The sequence below is a fragment of the Dasypus novemcinctus genome, chromosome 10, assembly GCF_030445035.2.
Source record: "Dasypus novemcinctus isolate mDasNov1 chromosome 10, mDasNov1.1.hap2, whole genome shotgun sequence".
Classification (NCBI taxonomy): Eukaryota; Metazoa; Chordata; class Mammalia; order Cingulata; family Dasypodidae; genus Dasypus; species Dasypus novemcinctus.
Genome location: NC_080682.1, coordinates 78,737,628 through 78,761,388, shown reverse-complemented (window position 1 = coordinate 78,761,388; position 23,761 = coordinate 78,737,628). Strand labels below are relative to the sequence as shown.

Sequence of the window (23,761 nt, the reverse complement as noted above, 5' to 3'; positions counted from 1 at the left end):
GCTTATATAGGCTCTGGCTAATCGTGTTGGGATGAGAATGAGGTTGGTTTTCTTTGTTTATGTCTGCATCTTCTAGACTGTGAGCTTCCTAAGGGCAGGGGTCTCCAAAACCTAGCACAATGTCCGACACATAGTAACATCAATAGTGAGTCATTGAATCAGGTTGGTCAGGGATTGCTTGGGAGACACTGGTTAAAGTTTTAAAGCTTGTTGAACTGGCTGAGAATATTTTGTGCTTGTTAGAGGTGTCATCTAGAGACAGGCACTTTTCCTGGGACCCCAGATCTCCCTTTAGCCACTTCCCCAGTCTTTATCCACACCTCACTGGAAGACCATTTGCCTGTAAGTTGAGGCCAGACCTGCTAAGGGTTCAAGCTCTCCTCAACTAGGGCATTGCTTAGTAGAAGACAGGAACCTTCACAAAATGTTTTGAAGGGCACCTCTACAAAAGGTCTCTCTGATTTTTGGGCACCTCTACAAAAGGTTCTACTGATTCCTGCTTCAAGTGTTTCTATTTGAAATAAAAATATTTCTTATCATGGCTTTTTTGGTTCTAGTTGCTTGCCCAATTCTCAAACTTCCACCACAGTGCAGGGAACTCCCCTATATTTAGGCTGACATTCCAGCCAAGGACAGAATCCACACCTTCTGAAATGTGGCCCCAGAAGAGAGGAGAAGGTGGCTCCAGGGGATTCCTATGTGCCTAGTCCACGGCACTCATGCCCATTCTTGTGTAATACTGTGTAAAGTTCAGAAAATATTTTTAGTGGGCTTGGCAAGGTTTAAAACTTTAACCTGTGGCCCCCAGGAAGTCTCCAATTTACTTGATTCAATTACTTATTGATACCCATTGTGTGCCAGGACTTGAGCTGAGTGCCAATACTCCTGAGATGAATCAGGTGGTGCCTGTCCTTGAGGATCTCAAAGTCTGGTGGAGGAGAGAGACAAGTGGAAAACTGTAGAGTGTAGACAGTAGCACAGAGTCGGGGCTGTCTGCTTGGAGTCACATATCTTTCTATACCTCAATACCTTCATCTATAAAATGGAAATAAATAAGAGTATGCACCTAAGCTGATTGTGAGAGTAAAATAGTGCTGTGATTTTTTTCAGCCTGCTAATTCGGGCTCTGAGAAGGAATGCCATCCAACAGGATGTCCTGCCTCAGTTTCTCCAGGACCAGGATGTGGAAAGACTGGGCTGTGTAATCCTAAGATTTCTGGTTCTCATCTCCATCCTCATCAGCTCCATTCCATTCTTCCTGGTTTCCACCAGCCAAGTTCAAGCCCAGCTGGCCAGCTGGGGCCGGTGCCCGGCTCGTTCCGTTCCCTCCGCCGGCATTGTCCTCTCTCTTACCCGCCTGCAAATTCTTACTTATCCTTCAAAAGCCAGCTGTGAAGTCACCATGTCTCATACCTTTAACTGACTCCTAGGGTGTCTGCCAGCTACTTTTTAAATTTTAAAAAAGCTCAGGCAGGATAAACAGAATAACTAGATTACTGAAATTCTTTGTTTTTGCCTTACTGCGAACTAATTCAGTGCAGTCATGCTAGTTATTACCTCTCGTTGCTCTGAAGCACTTACTGGCAATTGTGTAACTATTTGAGTACTGACAACTTGGAAATGAATAATAAATGCAATTGGTTTGGCTGGAAAATAAAATAAAATAAAATAGTACATGGATCAGTGTACAGCCCTTGGGGGCAGTCTAAGGGTTTAGTTCATATTGGTGATTGTTAGTGGTGGCTTTTGACTCCATTCTGTTTCCCTGTGCCTTCAGAACTGCTTTTCATCCAGTTTTCTGGTTATTCTTTTGGATAAAACATTAACTCAACAATTTAGTTGTAAATTGGGCAGCTTGGGTGCAAAGCATTCTAGAAGAAGTCAGACTGGGTGGGAAGCCCTTGAGCAGCCAGCCCTGTTGCTCCTAAGCAGCCCTGAGGTTCTTGCTTGGGACGAACTGTCTCCCCAGGTTTAGGCTGCCTCATCTGGCTCTCTGCTTGTCTTTTTTTTTTTTTTTTTTTTCTGAGGACTGGGCAGGGTGGGAAGCAGTACAGCACAGAACTTCAGAGCACAGACCCTGGTGTCCAAGAGACCAGAAGACCAGAGTTTTAATCTCAGTGCTACTACTTTTTAAAAAATTGTTGTTTGCCTACTGCTTTGGAATTTCTAAAATATTCTCAAATCCATTATTTCATTTATCAGTGAAGCTGAGCGGCAGACAGAGCAACTATGTTGGGTACTATTGCCCACATTTTATGAGTTTAGAGGGCCTCAAAGTCACCCTGCTGGTAAATAATGAAACCGGGACTCACCCAGCTCTTTGGGTCTCAGACCCACTGCTTTATCTAACTCTACTAATACCAGAGTCTGTCAGACCCGTGTAGCACTGCTACTTTTACTTGGATGATTTTACTTCTCTGCAGCTCAGTTTTCTCATCTGTAAAATGGGGATAATAATAATACCTAACTCAGGCAATTGTCCTAAGGAGTAAATGAAATAATTCATGTAAGCTCTTAGGACAGAGCCTGATACACATTATATGCTCAATAAATGCTAGCCATTACTACGCTTGTAATTATTTACTATAGGTGTTAAATTATATGAGGGAAGGGCAGCATGGAGAACTAACATTTTTTAAGCATTTCCTTTGTGCCATGCAGTGTGCTAGGCCCTTCACAGTCACCATTTAATTCAATTCTTTCCATCAGCTCGGTGTGGAAGATTCTATTATCTCTGTTTTACAGGTGAAGAAGTAAAGGCTCAGAGTGGTTGAGAAACTCATTCAATGTCTTTTGTTGTTCAAAATCAGGATATTGGTTGTGCTGATTGGGGAACAATCAGAAGGCAGAACAAGGGAGGCTTTTGAAGAGCTGGCAATATTCTGTTTCTTGAGCTAGTAGCTAGATACATGGGTGTGTTGACCTTAGGAATATTAGTCGAGCTGCAGATTGATATTAATATTTGTTCACTTTTATGTACATGTATTATATTTCAATAAAAATTTCAGAAAAAAAAGCAGCAGCAGCCTAACAAAGGTCACACAGATTATGGTAGTAGAGCCAGCTTTTTCTACTATCACATACCAATGGGCAAGCCTTGTGGACCCATGCCTGTGGAAATTCCTTTTTTTGCTCTTGGCCGTTAGACAATAGGCTTCTCAGTCCCGCGGAATAAAGATGAAGTTGGGTTTGGTAAGGACAGAGTCATAGTCTGTGGCCCACTACAAGTCGCAAATGGAAGCTCCAGTTCAAGGCCTGGCCAGGCAATTAGGAAGGGAACAGGATTGTTATGAGTGGTCCTGAGGGGCCTGCCTCTGCAGGAGTTAGGGCTCCCTTAGGCAGGCAGGGACAGAAGGCAAAGGTCAAAGGAGGCTCACCTGTGATTCAGCCATTGGTGGGCCATAGGGCAGACAGTGGGGGCCTACTGGAAGACAAAGCCAGTTGGTCTTGCCCTGCTCCTTTCTGCAGAGAGAACAACTACCCTTGTCCTTGGCTGAAATGTCAGTCTAAGTATGGGGGAATTCCCTGCACTGTGGTGAAAATTTGAGAATTGGGCATGTAACTAGATCCTACAAAAGACATGATAAGAAATATTTTTATTTCAAATAGAAACACTTGAAGCAGGAATCAGTAGAACCAGAGAGACCTTTTGTAGAAGTGCTCTTCAAAGCGTTTTGTGAAGGTTCCTCTCTTCTACTAAGCAATGCCCTAGTTGAGGAGAGCTTGAAATCTTAGCAAGTCTGGCCTCAACTTACAGGCAAATGGTCTTCCAGTGAGGTGTGGATAAAGCCTGGAGAAGTGGCTAAAGGGAGATCTGGAGTCCCAGGAAAAGTGCCTGTCTCTAGATGACACGTCTAACAAATGCAAAATATTCTCGGCCAGTTCAACAAGGTTTAAAACATTAAGCAGTGTTTTCCTCAGGAATAGACTAGGTTAAATGTTTTCAGAAGAATCATCATAAGTCATGTAGCCCTCTCATCACATCATATCAGGGGTTTATGCTATCAACATGACTTACCATTGATGATAGGAACTTTGATTCTTTGGTTAAAGCAGTGTTTGCCAGATTTCTTCACTGTAAAGTTATCTTTTGCCCATTCCCCCACCTGCTCTATACTCTTCTTTGGAAGTGAGTCACTAAGCACAGTCATGCTCAAGAATTTTTAATTGTCATTTATATGACATAAGACCTGTAAACACACACACAAACACAAATACACATACAATCCGCATATTTGCTCAGGTAGGGATACACAAACTCACACATAGACACTCAGATCTGGGTTTACAGATAATACAGACAGACAACCAGATGAATTCATATCCACAAACACAGCTGCTCATAGGCTCAAGCATGCAGATACTAAAGAAATCAATAGTTTGTCATTCCATTTCTTCTACTAGCAGAGTGATGAATTGACTAGGATTTTAATCAACACAGTTTCTGAAATCTCATTTCTTGTGTAAAGATCTTATACAGCAAGAACTGAATGTGGCTCCTGTGAAAGTTGGGAGCAGGCGGATGACAAAAGCATCAGCTTTGACTCTAAGCAGTTCTCCCAGAACGGGCCTAGGCCTGAGGCGTTTGGTGGCTCAGCCTTCCTTTTTCCCCTTTCCTGGATCTTCCATGGCTGCTAAGTTAGTTTATCCTTTTCAATTCAGGCTGGAGGTGAGGTGAGGGGGTCCAAGAGGCTTGAATTTCTCTACAGGAATATGTGCTGAGAACTCTTCCCAGCACCAGAGCTTTACTTTTTGCCAGGTGCGGGGTCCCAGGTGCCATGATTCAGCACAGTTTTTCAACCCCACAAGTCTCCTTCCCTGCAACCCTGCCCTGCCCCTCTTCAATAGCTTCTCAGGGCTTTCAGGGTAAATGCCCCTACTCTGACATTCAAGGCCTCTCAAGATCTGGGCCCTGGCTCACTTTTCCAGCTTTCCATCTCACTACTCCTTCCTCTTTCAGAACCAACAACTTCAGACCAACTGACCTCATTTTCCCTTTGCCTGCCCCACCCTGAATATTTTCACAGTTCTCGTCCAAACCCAGCTCTAAAGCCACTTCTTTCAAGCAACTTCCCTTGATCCTCAACTGGAAGGGTCACCTCCCTCTTTGAATTCCAAGATGACCTTTTCTTTAAGGGATGGCACTGACTCAACTCTGCTTAGTTATTTGTCTATATGTTTTTTTGAGAGAATATTCTTTTGAGTATAAGCTATAGAAATTAACTATTGGCCTTATCTCCACACTCTCCAAATAATCCTGGGGTTTCTTATGGAAAGGAAAAATGATTTGAACTAGTAAAGTTCATGACCACTCCTCCCATCTCTCTAACTCTGGGTTCTAAGTTTCACAGTTTGGAAAGAGAGAATTGGATTAGTGCAGTGTGGGTTAGTAGTCCACCCCTAGATCAACCACCAGCTATGGCTGTGGGCAGTTTCATAAAGCTCAGACATGGCCACTGGGAGACCACTCCTGTGACTGGGAGGAGAGTTCCTTCCCAAAGAAGAGGGAAAAGATGAAGTCTAGCTAGCCATTCTAAAAGGTAGCTAATGTAACTTGTCTTTGCTCTTGACAGAAGATGAAAGAAGGGATGCTGGGAAGAAAAAAACAACAACAGATGTCCACTGTAAATATTTATGGAATAAATGAGTCAGTGAGTGAGTGACTAGTTCAGGTGTTACTTCTTAAAAGCCCCCACGTCAATTTACCTCCCAGTTCTCTATCTCTGGAACGCAGTGGTGATGTTTTTCCATCCCTTATAGCCCCTTTCCCATTGGGTTAGTCTCAGGGGATGCTCTAGGTAGTTAAGTGGTGGAGGTGTAGGATATCTTCTGCACAGTTACAGCAGTAAGTGCTAGGCTTATCTGACATATGTTTACTGAGTAACTGGTAAGTGTCAGGAATTGGCAATAGGGAAGATAGGAGGGAACATCTTAGAGAGTCAGGCAAACTCGAGTTACAAGAGAAAGTGATTAGTGCTCCAATGTAATGTAGGTACAGGGGCCCTAGGGAGGGACTGATAAGCTCTGCTGAAGGCTTTTCAGAAGAGGTAACATTAAAGCTATGTCTTTCAGGGTGAGAAGGAGCTTGCTAAGTAGAGAAGAAAGAATAGAGATTTCAGTCAGAAGGGGCATATGTGCAGGGTCACAGGGAACTGTGAAAGAGAGTGGCATACTGGAGAAATGATGGGGGGCACATGGTTGGGAGGGGGTTTTCCAGGGCATGTATATAGGGTACATAAAAATGTTTGGATATATGCTCGGTATTTTCATAGTAGTTAAAGTTACAAACAACAACTGAGGGAGTACTGGGTTTCTAGCCAGGGGAGCTCTATCACATTCCCCAATGGAACAGGAACAATCCCCACAAGTGCAATGACAAAGACCAACAAAGAAGGATGGTCCAACAATGAGCCCTTGATACTGATGACTATGCTTATGAGCCTGTGTGCCTGAAATATGAACTAGACTTAGAGTTGCAGGGTGCCTAAGAGTTACCTTCTGAGAGCCTCCATGTTGCTCAAATGTGGCCACTCTTTAAGTCAAACTCAACATGTAAATACATCACCTTACCCCCAGCATGGGACATGACTCCCAGGGATGAGCCTCCCTGGCACTGAGGGATTACTACCAAGCACCAGCTGATAATGTAACTAGAAAAAGACCTTGAATAAAAGGGTCAACTCAGACCAGCAGAATATCTCAGCCTACATGTAGGATCATGTGTTAAAAACTGCTTTTTGACCTTGAATAAAAGGGGGAAATGACAAAGACAAATGAGTTTATATGGCTAAGAGTCTTCAAAATAGCATCAGGAGGTCATCAGATGGGTCATGTTTACACACGCCTCAAGAGGACCCCAGAGAAAGCCAAAGTAGATACAACCCCAGGTACTGATTCTCCTGAAGGCAACAGAGATCCACAGGTTCTATAGTCATGGCAGATGGCTCTGGAATTCAATGCCATGTCAGTTGGCCTTACTTTGGAATTTTGTGTTCCTGAGTGTGATGGAGTTGGACTCAGATGTGACTTTTCTACACATGCCTCTTCTGTCACTTTTATTGAACCTGTGGTTGGTGCTGGGGTTGGTGTATACTCAGGAGACTTGAATCTCTGGACTCTCCATATGCCAGCTGGGCACTGAGCCTCAGCAGCATTGCAACTCCTACCCTCTGGTTCATTGGACTTACCCATGCCAGCTAATAGGGAGGTGAGGATGGTTAGCCACCACATCAGGGAACCAAGAGTGCCTACAACTGAAAGCAGGAGAATTGCATCCATCATCCATGTGGAATCTAAGCAAGATAGAGGTGGAGTGGACATCACCATCCCAGGGTCCATAGGATGGAGGAATAAAATATGGATTAGAGTGGACTTACTGGCATCCTACTATAGAACTATTGTGACTAGTAATGGAAGAAACTGTAGCACTGATGTGGAGAAAGTGGCCATGATAGTTTCTGAGGACAGGGAGAGGGAAGAAGAGATGTGATGTGGGGGCATTTTCGGGGCTTGGAGTTGTCCAAAATGATATTGCAGGGACAGATGCTGCACATTATATATCCTGCCATAACCCACTGAATGTACTGGGGGAGAGTGTAAACTATAATGTAAACTATTATCCATGTTGTATAGCAGTGCTCCAAAAGGTATTCACCAAATGCAGTGAACGTGCCACTATGATGAAAGAGGCTGTTGTTGTGGAGGAGTGGGGTGAGGGGAGGTGCGGGTATATGAAAACCTCTTATATTTTTGAATGTAACATTTAAAAAAGAAAAAAGAAAAATAAAAAAGTAACATAAAACAAATACATAAAAGAAACAGTCACTTACATTTTATATAAAAATTTGTCTTGAATAGACAGTATATCTTATTCTATGGCATTTTCTTTTACTGTTATTAGAAAATTATGCCCCCCAGTTTATCTATATATAGTGAGATGGACTAAATAAAAAATAAAAAAATTTTTAAAAAGGCCATATGTGCAGGGTCACAGGGGACTGTGAAAGAGAGTGGCATATTGGAGAAATGGGGCAGGGGGCTGAGTTTGCCTGGAGTGCAGAGTGTGTTTATCAGGGGTGCAAAGGGTTGGGGGGAGTCCTCACCATGGTCTGCACAGCCCTGCAGGGTCGGGTCCTCTTTCTGCTTTCATCTCATGTCCCCATCCTTCTTCCTCTGCTCACTCTTCTTCTACTCTGGCCTCCTTGCATTTCTTTTTATGCCACCAAAGCACTTCTGCCCCAGAGCATTTGCACTTGCTATTCACTCTTCCTAGAACAATTTGTCCCCAAATAACCCACATGTCTCACTCCTTTATATTCTTCAAGTCTTTGGTCAAATGTCCACTTCTCATGAGCCTTCTCTGATCCACTTAATTTAAATTGCAAACACTGTGCATCCTCTCACCTCCAGTGCTCTCTACCCTTCTTTCCCATTCCCTTTCTCTTCACAGCTAGTAACCCCCAACATATTCTATTCTTTGCTTTTTAAATTTAAACAGTTTCTTTAAAAATTGAACGTCCCCCCCTCACTTGAAGTTAGCCTGCACAAGGGCAGTGATTTTCATCTATTTTGTTTGCTGCTATAGGCTGGGGCTTAGAATAGTACTTAACACATAGTAGGCAACAAATATATATTTGTGGAATGAATGAATGAATTGGTGGCAGGTGGTGAATGGCTTGGGGTAGGTAATATTGTGACAGAAAGACTAGTTAGCAGATTGCTGCATTGAGCCAAGACAAAGTCAGAGACTAGGGCTCAGCAGTAGTGATGAACGATGCATGGCTTCTGCTGTGATCTTGAAATAAGGTTGAAATCTGTTACTCTTTTTTAACTTCTCATTAGTTTGTGTTGACTCTTTAGACAGATCAAAGCTTCTTGAAGGTGGAGGCTTGACATCTTCATCTTCACTTTTCCCACAGTGCCTGGCACTTGCATGATATTAAACACAGGGCACTCAACAAATATTTAACGATTTCATTAATGATCTGTTACTACTGAATTTTATTTGACTGTGAATTTTAGAGTGAGTTTTATTTGGCTGAGATCTAAGGATCTAATCTATGTTCTCATGTTATTGCTATTGTACTAAATAGAGTTAATTGTGTTCCATTAAAAAGTATATTATACATGCTTACTTCAGAAAATTTGGAAAAGAGAGACGTTGAGAGTTTTTTAAAAAAAGGCTAGTTCCACCACCTATAAAGAACCATTAGACTATTTAATATCTTTCCTTTAAATATTTTTCTAAGCATAATTTTAAAAAATCTAATTGTAATAATTTTGTATTTATATTCTTGCATACTGCTTTCAGCCCTTTATCAGCTCATGTGTTTTTCTTTGCTATAACATTTTTTAAAACATTATTTTAAATGTGCATAATATTTAACTATGTAGCTTTACCATAGCTCACCCAAAGCTTCTCTGTCGAGTTATTGTTACCAGCCTACCCAGTGGGTCCTTAGTGTCCTAAATGTTTTATGGCATGCGCAGAGAAGAAGCCAATTCTGAAAATCCTGGCAATGGAAAAGGTTCTAGAGAGACTCTTATTAGGTATTTAGGCTATTTCCATTTTTCCCCTATTGTAAAAATCATCTGCTACTCTGTCAGACTTCACTGCTTGTTGTTTATTAGTCTGGATACCTTCCCGCAGAGCTTCTGTGCCTCAGTCTTAATAGTTGTAAGATGGATAAAAAAAGAAACAGCAGATAGGATTAAGGTAGGTGAAAACAAGGAATGTGCTGAAACATAAAATAGCCTGGAATGGAAGCTTCTGGAAATGGTGGAGTGTTGATAGTCCTATGGCACTGTCCCCGGCTGCAGGCTGCACCTGATGCAGGTGGACTCTGTCCAGCGCTGGATGGAGGACCTGAAGCTCATGACCGAGTGCGAGTGCATGTGCGTCCTGCAGGCGAAGCCCATCAGCCTGGAGGAGGATGCGCAGGGCGACCTCATCCTGGCGGGCGGCCCAGGCCCCGGAGACCCCCTGCAGCTGCTGCTCAAGCGGGGCTGGGTCATCAGCACCGAGCTGCGCAGGATTGGGCAGAAGCTGGCTCAGGACCGCTGGGCGCGCGTGCATAGCATGAGCGTGCGTCTGACCTGTCATGCCCGCTCCATGGTCAGCGAGTACAGCACTGTCAGCCGGAGTTCCTCCCAGGAGATGGGCCAGGTCAGCCACCTGGGATGACGGTAGGTGGGTGGGCACCTGGAATGAGGATGCCTCCGGGAACAGGGGGCTGAGCTGTGAGGAATTTGAATCTTTCCTGCCCCAGAGGGCTCCCTTCTCTTCCAAAAAGCAGGGAAGAAAGATAGTAAGGACCTTTATCGAGTACCCACTGATACCTGGGCATTGGGTTAGGTGTTTTTACATGTATCTCATTCAACTTGCACAACATGTGAGGCAGGCATCACCATTGTGAGAAGCTGTGCAATGGTTAAAATGTAAAATTCACCAACTTTAATGCCAGACTGCCTGGATTCACACATCAGCTCTGCTGTGGGCCTTTGGCAAGTTACTTAACTCCTCTGTGCCTCAGGTCCATCATCCTAATGGGTATAATAATAGTATTTATTTCACGCAAATGTTGTTAGATTAAATGAGTTGTTATATGTAAAACATTTAAAACAGTTGATTAAAAGATTAGCTATATATTATTATTCTCATTTTATAGATAAGGAAACAGAAGCTCAGAGAGGCAAAGAGACTCGCCCAAAATTATACAGTGAATGGCATAAGCAGGATTCACCTAAGCCTTTCTGTTTCCAAAACCCATGACTTAGAATTTTCTTCTCATAGTTCAAAATCTCTTATCATTTCTTTCTTTCCTCTATTATTCGCTTTTCACCTTAGTACTTTCTTTACCCTGTGCTTGAAAGTTTTCCTTCCTCCACTTCAAAGACAGTGAACTTTTTTTTAAAAGTCTGGCTCAAATGTGCCTTCCTCTCTGAAGCGTCCAGATCCCCCAGCATAACTAATTTCCCAGTTTAGTTTTTTGAGCTCCCAAAGCAGCTGCTGATGGTTTCTTTAGTTATCCATATCACTTGTGTTATCGTTTATGCACTTCTCCTCTAAACTGGATTATGTGATTCTGTGTCTTTATGCCCCAGAGTACCCAGCACAGCAGGCGGTCAACAAATGCTTATTGAATTGACTAACATTGATCTATTTTTCTACAGATTGAGAAGCTGGTAATGCAGAAATGCTCAGAGCTCTCAGCAGTCACAGAGAGGTAAATGTGCACCTGGGTCTCCCAGGCTGCCAGCCCGTTCTTAGGGCAGGGAGCAGTCTACAGAGACAACCTCTCTCTATCTGGGAAAACAGAGGGCGAGTGGAAGTGAGGAGTCCTGGCGGCCTGGGCACTTTCCTTCAGCTGACTTTGACCAGCAACTTTTAAAGATTCCCTTGGGATTTTCTGCCTCCATTTGCCAGCCTTAGGAATAAGGTAAAAGGCAGAGGAGAGACTCAGGGAATAGGAAGAGAGGGTTTTTGAGGGATTGGTAACAAGGAAAAGGTTTCCCACAGCTTCGGAGAGCCTCCCTGATCCCCAAGGCTAGAGTAGAGACAGTGTCAAAGTGGACACTCACACCCTTCTGTACAGCACACTTAGACATGTATATTCACAGACACCTGCTCATACAGAGATATGTAAACACATACTCACGGAAATACACTCATGCCCTTCTAACGTGTCTCACGTACTTTAACATACAAAGGTTTATACTCTACACACACAGAACGTTGCACGTCTTCACACTCAGGTGTGCTGACTCTCTCCCTCACCCTTCCCAGCCCCCACATCATGGAGGAAAACCTGGAAGGTGAAGTCCCCTGGGCCCCACCGGGCCTTTGTCTCTTCAGAATGGAGCATTTTCAGGCCACAGGGGTGTTCTTGCTGTCTGGGAAGCCAGTCCTCCAGGCTGCTTTCTGCACGCCGTGGGCAGCCAGGACTTCAAGGAGCCCAGGCACCGCCACGTGCCTTTAGAGCGCGCACTGGCAATACCCGGCCCTTCAGGCACCGCAGCCCTGCGGCCCTTGTTCCTCCCTCCCCCACCCCTAACATCAGTGAGAAGATGTGCGCTAGCTGCAGGGATGGCAGGTTTCCCGGGGAGAAGCAACCTCCTGGCTTCCCTTGGGTTCGAAGCCTGATGGCCTTTCTTCCTCATGATATGGATTCCCCCACATCGGGCCAGCACTTCCCTGCAAGCTAAGGGGCTAGGGGGTGAGCCAGCCCAGGGTTACTCACCTCCGTGAGTAATCCTGACTCCTCTGGAGCTGGCATCTTTTCCCCAGGCTGCTTTCACCACACGCCAGTCCTGGAGCAGGCTCAGATGGGGCCCCTGCAATGGCCCCATCTCACCATCCGTCCCATGGCTTCTGCCCCCAGGTGCCTCCAGGTTGAGAATGAACACGTCCTGAAGTCGATGAAGGCCTGCGTGAGCGAGACCCTGAGCACGCTGGGCGAGCACTTTGGCCAGCTGCTGGAACTGGCCCTGACGCGGGAGGTGCAGGTCAGTACAGACTGCGGAGAGGAGCCGAGCCGTGGTCTCGGGCGGGGTTGGGGGCCTGAGGGCGCTGGGCCAGGTGGTTGGCTGGCGCAAGCTGCTGAAGTGGCCTTTTTTGGGAGACAGCCTCCTCAGGCTACCACCAGGACTTCAGCAAGAAGGGAGACAAGAATGTCAGAGCTGAGCAGAAACTTCCGGAGCATCTAGCCCAACTCTTCATTTTCCAGATGTGAACATGCGGGCCCAGAGAGGGACGGGACTTATTCAAGGCCATATAGCAAGGCAGTGGTGGAACCTGGCACCCCTGGGCTACCTTTTCAGCATTGTTTCTACCACCCTAAAGCTGCTCTGTTGAGTTATTGTTACCAGCCTACCCAGGCATTAGTGTCCTGAAGGTGTTAAGTCATCTGCAGAGAAGAAGCCAATTCTGAAAATCCTGATAATGGAAAAGATTCTAGGAAGGTCACAGTTCAGCCCCTTCCTTTAGGCAGGCTTACGCAGAACCTGATGCATCTGCTTTCAAACTGCGGTTCACCAAGGGACCTTGGCCAGATCCCTTCACCTCTCCCAGCCTCATTTCCCTCATCTATGAAATGAGAAGACCATCTCCTCTGGAATAGTGAGGTGCCTAAGCAAACAACATATGGAAGGTGCTAAGCACATAGTATGGGTTAAGTACATGTTATTTCCCTCCTTTGCCCTTTCCTATTTTAGAAGCCTCTCAGAAAAGCCGATTCCATAAGGTTTTCATTATGAAAGGTATTTACATTTTATTTATAGTTACAGAAATACTCTGTTACATATTTGCCATTCTTTTCCCACCACCACATAAAAGCCTTCCACAAATAACAAATCCCTCCCCATCATGGCTTCTTTCCAAACTCGGCCTCTTTACTGAGCCCAGAGTCTCCTTTCTCTCTTTCCTTTGCATTTGGCTCATGTCACTTGGTCTCTCCTGGACTGGCTCTTCTGGCCCCACCTCAGTCCACATCCTTCAGGATGGTATGGAGGCCCCAGGCGTTCTCATCCACCCACCACAGAAGGGACCACACGGCTGCTCCCCTGTCCTGAGAGTCTGGGGCAAGGGGAAGGGAGGGCGAAGGGCTGATGGGCCGGGGCGGGCATTGAGAGGAGAGGAGCACATGCTGACAACCATGTGCAGGGGTGGGCGGTGCTTCAAGCTGGGGTCAGTGCCCCAAACTGAAGTCCCAGTGGGACCCAGTGGAATGTGGGGATCAAAAGTGGGTGAAGAAGTGGAGGGAGGGCTGAGCAAGGAATACTGAAGGTGGTATGGAGGGATCTAGAGGAAATTCTGAGTGAGGGCACAAGCGCTGGCTGCTGTTTTTTATGCTGCTTTCATGCCCACTGGCCTGGAAGTGCCAGGTTCACCTCAAAGGGCTGAAATCGCAGAGTTAAGCTGGACTGTGCTGCCTCCCTTCCCTCCACGCATGCCCTGTGATGTCCTCTAAGCCTTCCTATGGGCTAAGTTCATCATGCTTATTATATTCTGTTCTATAGCTTCCATAAGAGCAGGGAATTCAGATCGTCTTGATCAGGGATGTGTCTCTAGTGACTAGAACAGTGCCTGGTATACAGTAGGCATTCGATAAGAATTAAGAGTAAGTAATGTATTTCAATATTACATGGTCACACTTTCTTGTTCTTAAAGTGCATATTCAGTTAATCGGGGATGCTGGTGTTTTGGGCAATGCAATTTGGGAAACACTCTTTTAGCACAAGGGAGGCATGTAGGTTCTTGAGCAGAGGAACAATCCTTCCTGCCACCCCCAAAATATCATGAATGTGGGAACAGGGCTTACAATGGGAGCAATGATAATCCAACCCTACCTTCATCAGTCTGCCCCAGCCTGGACTATTATAGCTAGTTATAGGTCCTAGAGGGGTCATCGACAATGACTGTGCTTAGAGGAGGTTTCCAGGAGGACAGAAAGGGGACTGAAGATCAAGATATATGAAGAAGAGTTGGAGAAGAAGGGGATCTTTAATCTAGGGGATGGGCACTCTGTTACTGTCAAAGTTCTCTGTTTTGGGGCCCCAAAGAAAAGAAGGACCAGTACTGTGAGCCTATAGGAAATTCTGTGTAAAAAGAAGTTTGTGAAGCAGTGTGGCTGACCAGCAATGGAAGGGGCTGCCTTAGGAACTCCCCATCACTGCAATGAGCAAGCCATGGCTGGGATGACATAGGCAGGAGATGAAGGACTTATAAGGCTTCTTCCGACCTTGATAGTATGTAAATCTTTGAATGCAGGCATTGTGGGATAGTGGACTGAGCCTGGAATTTGAAGATGTATCCGAGTTCATATCCTGACCGTGCTACTTACTGGTTATGAAAGTTTGGACAAGTTACTTAAATTTTCTGACCCTCAGTTTCTTTACCTCTGTAATGGGTTGTGAGAGGATTAAATATGATAACACAAATTCGTGGCACATTTATTGTCAACTGCTGTTTATTTGCTAGATTTCTACTCTGCCTCAGGAGAAATCAATGACAAACTTTGTGAAGGAGCTTCCTAATCACTTAATTTATTATGAATATAATTTAGCTACTTAGTGGGGAAGTGCAAATTTAAGGCTTAAGTGTTAGGAGCCACCAACTGGAAATTAATGAGCATTGATGATTAGCCTATTTGGGAATAAAGGATTAACCATAGTGAGAGGTAATGGGAGAAGACTTGATTTTAAAAAATCGATTTACTTGAAGACGACTTCTAGGGCTCTCTGCTGAATAAATCAACTCTCACCTGTAACTTTGAATTCTTGACTCAGCTTTACATTGGATGGATGTTGTATTTGTTCATCCATCCATTATGTCAGTCAATTTTTATTTTAGTTATAATATCACCTTTATTATAGTAAAACTGACTGGGGAACATAGTTTTGGCTCTGTGGCTAAGTGAGCTTGTTCAAACTTTATTTTGCAACAAAATTTTTCCTCCCTGTCCCAAGGCAGAGCTGGCCAGGTCTTACATAGGGGGAAAATCCTAAGCACAACAGAGTTCAGACCAAGTTTAGACCAGAAAGAGACTAAGAGAAGAGAGGAAGGTGCTAAACTGAGCATCTTTAGTTCCTTCTTCCAGCTCACCAATCTGATAATTCATCCCTGCGTGCTCAGGGAGGATTCAGAGAGCCTTGGGGAATGAGGCCTGCAGAGGTATGTTGCCAAATCTCTACCCGTAGAAGCAGGAGGAGTAGGGACTAGGTGTCCCTTAATATCCCATAGCTCTTGTCCTAGTCTCTTATTGACCTTATCAGTTTGGCCTGTGGTAAGGCAGGGGTGTGGCTGTACCCCTAGGGGGGAGAAGGGCAGCCATTTGTGGGACAGTACTTTCTTACCTTCATGAAGCCATTCCTCAAATAACCACCCCTACTCTTGTGGATCCTTCTGGCATCACAGTGGGCAATTTCGGCTTTACTCCCAGAAGTCACTGAAATGATTTATAATATTACATTCATTAATTTTAAGGATGCTTTGGACCTACGGCTCAAAACATGCTCCCTATTCTAGCGCCTCTCTGATTCTTTTTTAGCTATGTTGTCCAATATAGGTTATCAAAACCTGCCATGAGATTAAATGACAACATGAAGATAATCCAAATATACTTGACAAATGAGAAATACAAAGATGCTGAAATTTTAATACGGCACCCTGTTCCATTTTACAGGTCCCTAGGAGAAAAAAGGAAAAGAGAAAAAACAAAAAACAGAAAACAAAACTAAACCCCTTTACCCTTATAAATAGTTCAAAGACCCAGCTTCTTAAGTTTCTACTATTATATTCAATTTCCTTTTTCTATTCATCTCAGCCAGGAAGCCCTCATTACAGTGTCTGGATGGAGTCCGGTTTCCTTCAGCGGCTGCAGTTGAGCTGTTTCTTCAGCAATGGGAATGACTCCTTCAAGACTTGACAATTTGTACTAGTCTTTCCAACCATACTTGAAAGGGCCCAAAGAGTTAATAAATTGCGTACACGGTGTTACCACAGCACCCTCCCTTACTTACCCCCACAGAAAGTTAGAACAAGCCAATCCTCAATCCCAAGGGTAGGGAGTGCGGGCATTTTGTCCCATACTGCCCGTTATCAGAGGCCTCAGCAGATACTCATCCGGGACATAAAGAGCGTGGATGGTGTTTATCCTGGTTGCAGCCACCCAGACAACGTCGGCCAGTTTATTTCAGTTTTCCATAGTCCACAAGGATTTGAGAACTTAAACTCACTAAGGGAAAGCATCCACCATGGGTTAATTTGCCATATATCAGAGAAAAAGTCTCCTTTCTCATTTGAGAACATTTGATACGTTGTCTTCCTTCAAAGCCAGGCATTTGCATTGGTGGCAACTCCATCCCAAGGACTTGCTTTGCTGTTTTTCTCATGCAGCATATTTAAAACTTTTTAATTCCCAGCTCTCATCTGAACACTGTTTCTGCCACACCAGCCTCAATTGATTTCAGCTCCATGAACTGACTCAGGCCAGTGGTCTTGAAACTGTGAATGCTTTCCATTCCCCAGGTTCCCAAAGATTTCCCTGGAGAAAGGCAAGCCCATGCAGTTTTAAGGGAATCAATTTCTAGATCTTCAATTTTAATTTGTTTTCTTTCCTAAAAGTTATTTCCTCAATAATATACTGAGTTTTTAATTGCCTATTACTTTCCAAAAAAAAAATCTTACAGTGCATTGCCCTGATTGCAGAAGCCTTCAGGTGGGAGAAGGGAATCAAACACAACAGAAGATATCATCAGTGAACCATAAAACCCTTATGCTCCCAAGATTTATTTCCATTTCTTACACATATTTTTGTTGAGAGAGGCATTAGAAATTACATCTTTTGTTCAGTGTGGCGATTTTCAGGAGTGAGAAATATGGTAGAGTTTGGGGGTGGGTGGGGGTAGTTATAAAAATTTTCAGTTTATTTTATCTTTTCCATCTCCACTTAGTCTCATACAATGCATGGCTCCTGAAGGATAGTCTCAGAGCAAAACAAAGAGCACTGGTAAGACACATCAAATGCTGTATCTGGTATTTTTTTTGCACATATTTAAATGCAAGCAATTCCTTTCAGCAATTTTTCATGCTTGTCCCTGGGACATGTCATGAGATGGAAAGGAACATATCTTTGACGAGCCAGTGACTCTAATGGTTAATGATACTGATTCATCTAAATGTAACTGAAATGTTTTCAAGAGTGACTAAATTTTTCAGGATATATTGGATAAAATCCACAATACAAGTTGTTCATGATTTTTCAGCTTTGATGCTCATTACTTAATGAAGGAGTTAAAGCCTCTTTTGTCAAAACGTTTTATGAAATATTTATATTAATTCCAACTTTCTATTAACCAAAGTTAAAATTAGTTTCTAGCAGCTGAACTAATTCAATTTTAGCAGTATATAACTTTCTGTCTTTATATACATAGGAAGCTGGATCATGAGAGCTCTGATCTTTTTATTGTCAGTTCTTTTTTTGTACACTTTGGATACATTTAAGCTTTATTAATATGTATCAATAAAATTGATTTGTTAAAAAAATGACTGTAGAAGTGAGGCTCTATTTCAGAGTTCTCAATTTGATTCCACTGTTCAAAATGTCTTTTTTTTTCCCACATCCTTGTGTTCATTTTTATTTTTTAAAATTTTAAAAAATTTTTTATTTTTTATTATATTGTCTTTTTTAAAAAGATACATAGATCACAAAAAATCTTACATTAAAAAATATAAGAGGTTCCCACATACCCCCTACCCCACCCCCCAATCCTCCCATATCAACAGCCTCTTTCATCACTGTGGCACTTTCATTGCATTTGGTGAATACATTTTGGAGCACTGTTGCACCACATGGATTATAGTTTACATTGTAGTTCACACTCTCCCCCACTATATTCAGTGGGTTATGGCAGGATATATAATGTCCAGCATCTGTCCCTGCAATATCATTTAGGACAACTCCAAGACCGGAAAATGCCCCCACATCTTATCTCTTCTTCCCTCTCCCTGCTCTCAGCAACTACTTTCTCCAGATACTGCTACAGTTTCTTCCATAACTAGTCACAACTTCCATTACTAGTCAGTTCTTTTTAAATTTTTCCTTAAAGGTGGACACCAAAGTTCAATACATGCACACACCTCTTTACTGAAGAGAAAATTACCCTTTTAACATATTCCTAGATTTATAACTAACATAATGTTAACTACATATTATTTTGTATTATAACAAATTCAGTGGTTTATTTTATCTTGATTTTGTAACAAATACATGAATTTTAGGTCTACATTATTTTAATATTTACAGTTTTTAGCAATTTCCCTTAAAAGATGATTTTCATAATTATTTGTCAGTGGTTTTTAACATTTCTTGAAACAATTATTAGCATATATATATTTTTCACTTTTTAACTGTGTTGTTTTGAAATACATTCAAACTTACAGAGTAGTTACAAAAATAACACAAACCCTGTACAGGGAACCCCAGTACACTGTTCCTACCCCCACCCCCATGGATAACCAAATCCACCAATTTTAATATTTTTTCCAGATTTGCCATATCATTCTTTCTATAAACCCATCTATATTGTCTATAAGTCAATTTTCTGAACATTTGAGCGTAGGCTGTATACATTATGCTCCTTCTTGAAGTTTATGCTGCCATTTCTTAAGAACAAGAATATTCAATTAATGCAGTTATCTAGTTCAAGAAATTGAACATTGATATAAAGCATATAGTCCCTATTACAATTTTTTCATATGTCTCAATAATGCCCTTGTAAGTCTTTCCTCCTCCCTTGCTAGATCCCATCCTGGATCATGTATTGTATTTGTCATTGCTTTATTAGTTGCTCGTTCTCCCTCCCTCCCTTCCTTCCTTCCCTTTTCTTTCTTTGTAGGAACATATGTATAACATGAAACTTCCCATCTCAACCACTCCCAAACATACCATTCAATGAGATTAATTATGTTCACAGTATGGCAGTACCATCACCCCACCTTCCATTAATAAAACTTTCTTACCTCCTCAAACCCTTTACCCACTATGCCTTAACTCCCCATCCTCTCTATCCCTTACCCCTGGCAAACTGTACTTTAATTTCTGTCTCTATGAGCTTGCATTAGAAAAAATATTCTCCAATATTTTCTTTGTATTTACCATGGGGCCTAAATTTAATATCCTAAATATCCTAAATCTGTAACAATCTCATTTGCTTTGATCTCAACTTGTCTTCAGTAGTATTCACAAAGTATGTTCCCTCTATGCTTCCATTCCCTAATCGTTATGTAGTTCTTGTCAGAACACTGTTATGTGTCTAGAACCACTGATTTATCATTATATGCATTTGCCTTTTAGATCCTGTAGGAAGAAAAGAGTAGAGTTGTCAATGAAAAATATGATAGTTCTGACATTTATATTTATCCGTGTTGTTACTTTCCCTGGAGATCTTTATTTTTTCATGTAGCTTCAATCTATTGTCTATTGACCTTTCCTTTCAACCTACAAAAGTCTTTTTAGCATCTCCTTCTAGGCTTGTCTAGAGGCGGTGAATTCACTGAGGTTTTGTGTGTCTGGGAATGACCTAATCTCTCCCCTATTTTTGAAAGAGAATTTCGCTGGATCTAGAATTCTTGGTGAGCAGTTGTTTTTTTTTTTCTTTCAGCACTTTAAATATGCTATCCCACTACCTTCTTGCCTCCATGGTTTCCAATAAGAAATCAGCACTTAATTTTATTGAGGATGCCTTGAATGTGACAAGATTCTGTGGCTTTCAGAATTCTATTTATCTCTGGCACTTGAAAGTTTGATTATGATGTGCCGTGGCATGGATCTATTTGAATTTATCCTATTTGGTATTTGTTGAGCATCTTAGATGTGTATGTTCATGTTTGATATATATTTTTTAATTGAAAATGAAAATGAAGTCAGGTCTTTATTGAAAGAAAACAATTGTGACATGATATCTGGCTTGACTAAAAGGACTGTATTTAACAAATAGGGTATAGGGTGGGTATTGTCCATAAATTAAATAACCTTAAACCTGTATCTTCAACATTTTAATAAAACATATTTGAAACACACAAAATATTTTTTTAAAAATCATATTGGCAAGGAAATTAATATTTCGATTTCCCTTCTCCTTTCTCAATAATTTGGGTAACCTAAGGTGCTTTAAGTAAAAGAATAATGGGTATAATTAATAGTCATTTGATAAGTCTTGGTAAAGTACTTTTGGCAATCTCAGAAATTGAGAAAGTGAATGAAGGATTCTAACGATTGGGTAAAAAATGCTTTTGCTAGTCAAGTGGTTTCCAATGCTTTGCTTTTAACAATTTAGACAAGGATTAATTTAGAAGACTTAGCTCATTAAACATAGTATTTGATGATAGATCACTACATGATTATATAAGTCAAAATGTGTTAAAAGAATGAAGCAATGTGGCTATACATGTACTTCTCATCTGTGGAGTGACTGGAACATGATTTTTCAAGGTTTAATCTAAAATTGTTAAGTACAGCAGTGAATCATATTCATTTGTGGATATATGAATGAATTAGGAAAAAGATCAGAAAGGTAAAAAGTTCCATTCATCTCATTAAGAGATACATTTATAATAAAATTTTTAATTTTATGATTTATAATTATTTATCAAAATTTATGTTGTTTTGACTAATTGTGCCAACAATATAGTGATAACTCAACATAGAGTTATTTTTAACACATATAGGATTATAATCACAGTAAATAAATTTTCAAATTTCACTGAATATTCATATTTACATATGATAAGAGCAATCAATAAAACACATTCAAGTTAAAACAATGTATTATATTAAGATAAACTTCTGAGGGAAAATTAGAATGGAAATATAAATTGAAGGATGAAAGAAAAGGACAATTTTCAAATGTTATAAAAAGATTATTCATATAATTTAAAAACGAATGATGATGGTATCAAATTGTTATGGTATTTAGATTCCACTGAATGCTTCTAAAAGATTGATGTAATGCTTTTATTTTGTGTCACTCTTTGCAATTTGCTGGAAATCACACCCTTTCCTGCTTTTTCTTTTTTTAGACCTACAGTGAAAAATTTTAGCTGTCAAATAAAAAATGTGCAAGGTGTCAGATATTTTTCAAAATTCTTTTAGGGCTAAATGAGAAACAAAATGACACAAGTTTTATGTCATGGCTGCTGTCCCTGCCTCTTGCTAGGGAATGCTTTGGGCTAAGATCCTCTGTCTTCTAGAGAGAATTTCTTCCTGGTTTCCATGTTTACTATATTTGGAGAATCTCTGAACCAAAGCTGCTGCTGCTGCTGCTTCTGAACCTGTTCCTCTATGGGCCTAGCGAGGACCCATCCCTCTGCCTTGTGCTTCCCAGAACACCATCTTTCCACTGTTTTTCAATAGTCCAGCCTTGAGTAGCATTTGCTTGTGCTTCATTTAAAAAAAATTTGCAGTAATGGACAATACCTCCCATGTTCTATTTCCTTCTGTTAGTCTTCTACTCATTTCACGGAGACTGCGGAATTTCTAATGGTACAGCCTTACTTCTCACACGACTCTATTTTCTAACTCATAGAGTGAGTGTAACACATTGCTGGATCTGAGCAGCTTTTTCCTCTTTTACTTCCAATTGCTTTCTGGCACATTCTTTCATTTTTCCAACAAACTCTTGATTTTGGGATTTCCCTTATGCAGAGAAATGAAAGCAATTTATTTCTGCATCTGCCAAAAGCCTCCAGTTCTAACAGAATGTATCCATATTTACCTCCCAAAATTGGATAGTCCAGCTAGGATATATATTCTCATTAGATCAATAGCTAGTCCAAGCCTGGATTCAATGTGTTTTTTTCTTCCTTTTTTGGCCTTTCAGTATCTTCCCTCAGGGCACAGGCAATATGTATATCCTCAATCACAAACACTTTCACCTGGAAACTCATCCAGCAGTCCTTTGAATATTTCGTGATAATTTCTCTTGTTTTTTTCCTCTGTTCAGGAATCATATGTGTTATAGTTCATGATTTTAAGGGTCAAGAATATGGGCAGGGCTCAGCACAGTGATTATTCTGTTCCACATGGCATCACCAGAAGTTACTCAGTGCTATTGAGCTGGCAAATGGTCCAGAGAGTCCTAGACAGATTCACTCACATGTATGGTGCCCCAAACAGGATGACTGGAAGGCTGGTCTCAGCTGAAAGCATTGACCATGGCTCCTACACTTGGCTTCTCAAGCATGGCAGTCCCAAGGTTATCAAACTTAGATGGCAGCTAAGGGTTCCCAAAAGAGTGTCCCAGGAGGCCTGCATGGAAGCTTCAAATTTTCTAATGACCTAGCCTTGGAAGTCCTGGAATATCACTTCTGCCAAGTGCCGGCTTATATTAAGCAAGCAAATCACCAGGGCTTCCCAGACTTAGAGGGAGGGGAATTAGAATACACCTCTCCATGGGAGGAGTAGCAAGGAATTTGTGGTCATCTTTAGTCTACCACACCTTGTTGAATCTGCTCATTTTTCACGTAACCCCACTTATATAGCTGGGCTGCTCTAACAATGTCTAACTATGACTATTTGTCTGAAGCTTTATGAAGAGACTTCACAATATATTCCTGGCTCATTCGAAGGAAATCATTCTAGTCTCCTCTTTGAAAGTTTCCCCATCTTCTGATAGATTTTACTAGGCCACAGTTCTCTTTCTGAGGGAGAAACAGTGAAAAATATATCCTCCTTTCCTATTTCCTTAATTGGAGTAGTTAGATTGAGTCCATCTCCTTATTTTTATTCCTTTCTCCTAGTCTTCAAGATCTCATTTTTTGCTTCATAGCCACCTAGTTTATCTTTTAAGAAAATCTGTTGTTCAGCCTAATCAGCTTATATTCTGTTATTTTGCCTTCATTCTTTCATCTGCTCCTCATGATCTAGAGTGAAGCATAGTTTTGAAACTTTTTCAATTCCTCCATATCCTAATCACGCTTGAGTTTTAGAGATTTTGTCAGTTTGACACCGACACCACGTCACAATTAGATGGGCAATGCCTGTGACCATTAAGGGGAGGAAACGGGGAGGCATGGAGAGCCATTTTGCTGGGCTGACATCTGAGAAAGAAAAGAGGAGAGGAAGAAGAATTGAGTAGGGCAAGACTCAGATTGATGCAATGGTCTAAGAGAGTTTTGGTCAAGTTGATGAGGAATTTTCAAGCCAAAGCACCTGTCAGAGAAGTCCCCTGTCCCACAGTCATGCAAAAGTACCCCTGCTATGCT

The 23,761-nt window shown here is 41.8% G+C and overlaps 1 protein-coding gene across 1 annotated transcript in view; it reads left to right on the top strand.

The window, feature by feature from the left end:
- The window catches only part of INSC (INSC spindle orientation adaptor protein), a 143,623-nt gene that overhangs the window by 65,089 nt on the left and 54,773 nt on the right, over positions 1 to 23,761 (top strand). The window contains exons 3-5 of the mRNA XM_023582819.3: positions 9,820 to 10,165; positions 11,173 to 11,225; positions 12,381 to 12,504. Of these exons, the coding sequence (XP_023438587.1) occupies positions 9,820 to 10,165; positions 11,173 to 11,225; positions 12,381 to 12,504 (523 nt within the window). The remainder of the gene's footprint in view (positions 1 to 9,819; positions 10,166 to 11,172; positions 11,226 to 12,380; positions 12,505 to 23,761) is intronic.